The sequence below is a fragment of the Ursus maritimus genome, unplaced genomic scaffold, assembly GCF_017311325.1.
Source record: "Ursus maritimus isolate PB19 unplaced genomic scaffold, ASM1731132v1 scaffold_19, whole genome shotgun sequence".
Taxonomy (NCBI): Eukaryota; Metazoa; Chordata; class Mammalia; order Carnivora; family Ursidae; genus Ursus; species Ursus maritimus.
In genome coordinates, this window is record NW_024424341.1 from 56,567,527 (window position 1) to 56,568,245 (window position 719).

Here is a 719-nt window from a genome sequence, read left to right on the forward strand (position 1 = left end):
TTTTTTTTTTTTTTAAGATTTTATTTATTTATTTGACAGAGAGAGACAGCCAGCGAGAGACGGAACACAAGCAGGGGGAGTGGGAGAGGAAGAAGCAGGCTCCCAGCAGAAGAGCCTGATGTGGGGCTCGATCCCAGAACCCTGGGATCACGCCCTGAACTGAAGACAGATGCATAACGACTCAGCCACTCAGGCGCCCCTCAATAAATATTTCTTGAATGAATAAATGAACGGATGAATGAATGAACTCTGAGAGGAGATTAGCTTTTCGTCACACTTGCAAGCGAGACTCCGGGTGGGTATGCCCGGAACCAGTAGCCCAGAAGGTTCCACTCTGAAGTTGGAGTGGCCTCTTAGACTCTGCCCCTGGCCATTGGGGAGATTCCTGAGATGTGTCCACCGGCTCTCCTCCCCTCCCCACCCTCGGAATAGGGTGGCTCCCTCCCAGCCTCTCCCCGCTGTTGGAGGCGTGGGTAGCAGCTGGGAGAACCGGCTGGGTGCTGCCCCTCCCCTTGGGCGGGGAGGTAGGCACCTGGCGGGCTCCTCGGGTGGCAGACGCCACCGCTGCACACACCTGGTCCCTGTGCCGCCTGCTCCCGCGCGTCCTCCCCTCCCTTCCCTCACCGGCCTGCCATGGACGGGCCCGCCGAGCCCCGGATCCCGGCCCTGTGGGACACGCAGGAAAACAATATCTCGGAACTCAGGTGAGGCGCGGGCCT

The 719-nt window shown here is 59.1% G+C and overlaps 1 protein-coding gene across 1 annotated transcript in view; it reads left to right on the top strand.

Moving 5' to 3' along the window:
- Positions 1-219: 219 nt before the first annotated feature.
- Positions 220-719, top strand: part of SULT2B1 (sulfotransferase family 2B member 1) — a 29,098-nt gene continuing 28,598 nt past the window's right edge. Inside the window, exon 1 of the mRNA XM_008684662.2 lies at positions 220-704. Coding sequence (XP_008682884.2) covers positions 634-704 — 71 coding nt within the window. The 5' untranslated portion in view covers positions 220-633. The remainder of the gene's footprint in view (positions 705-719) is intronic.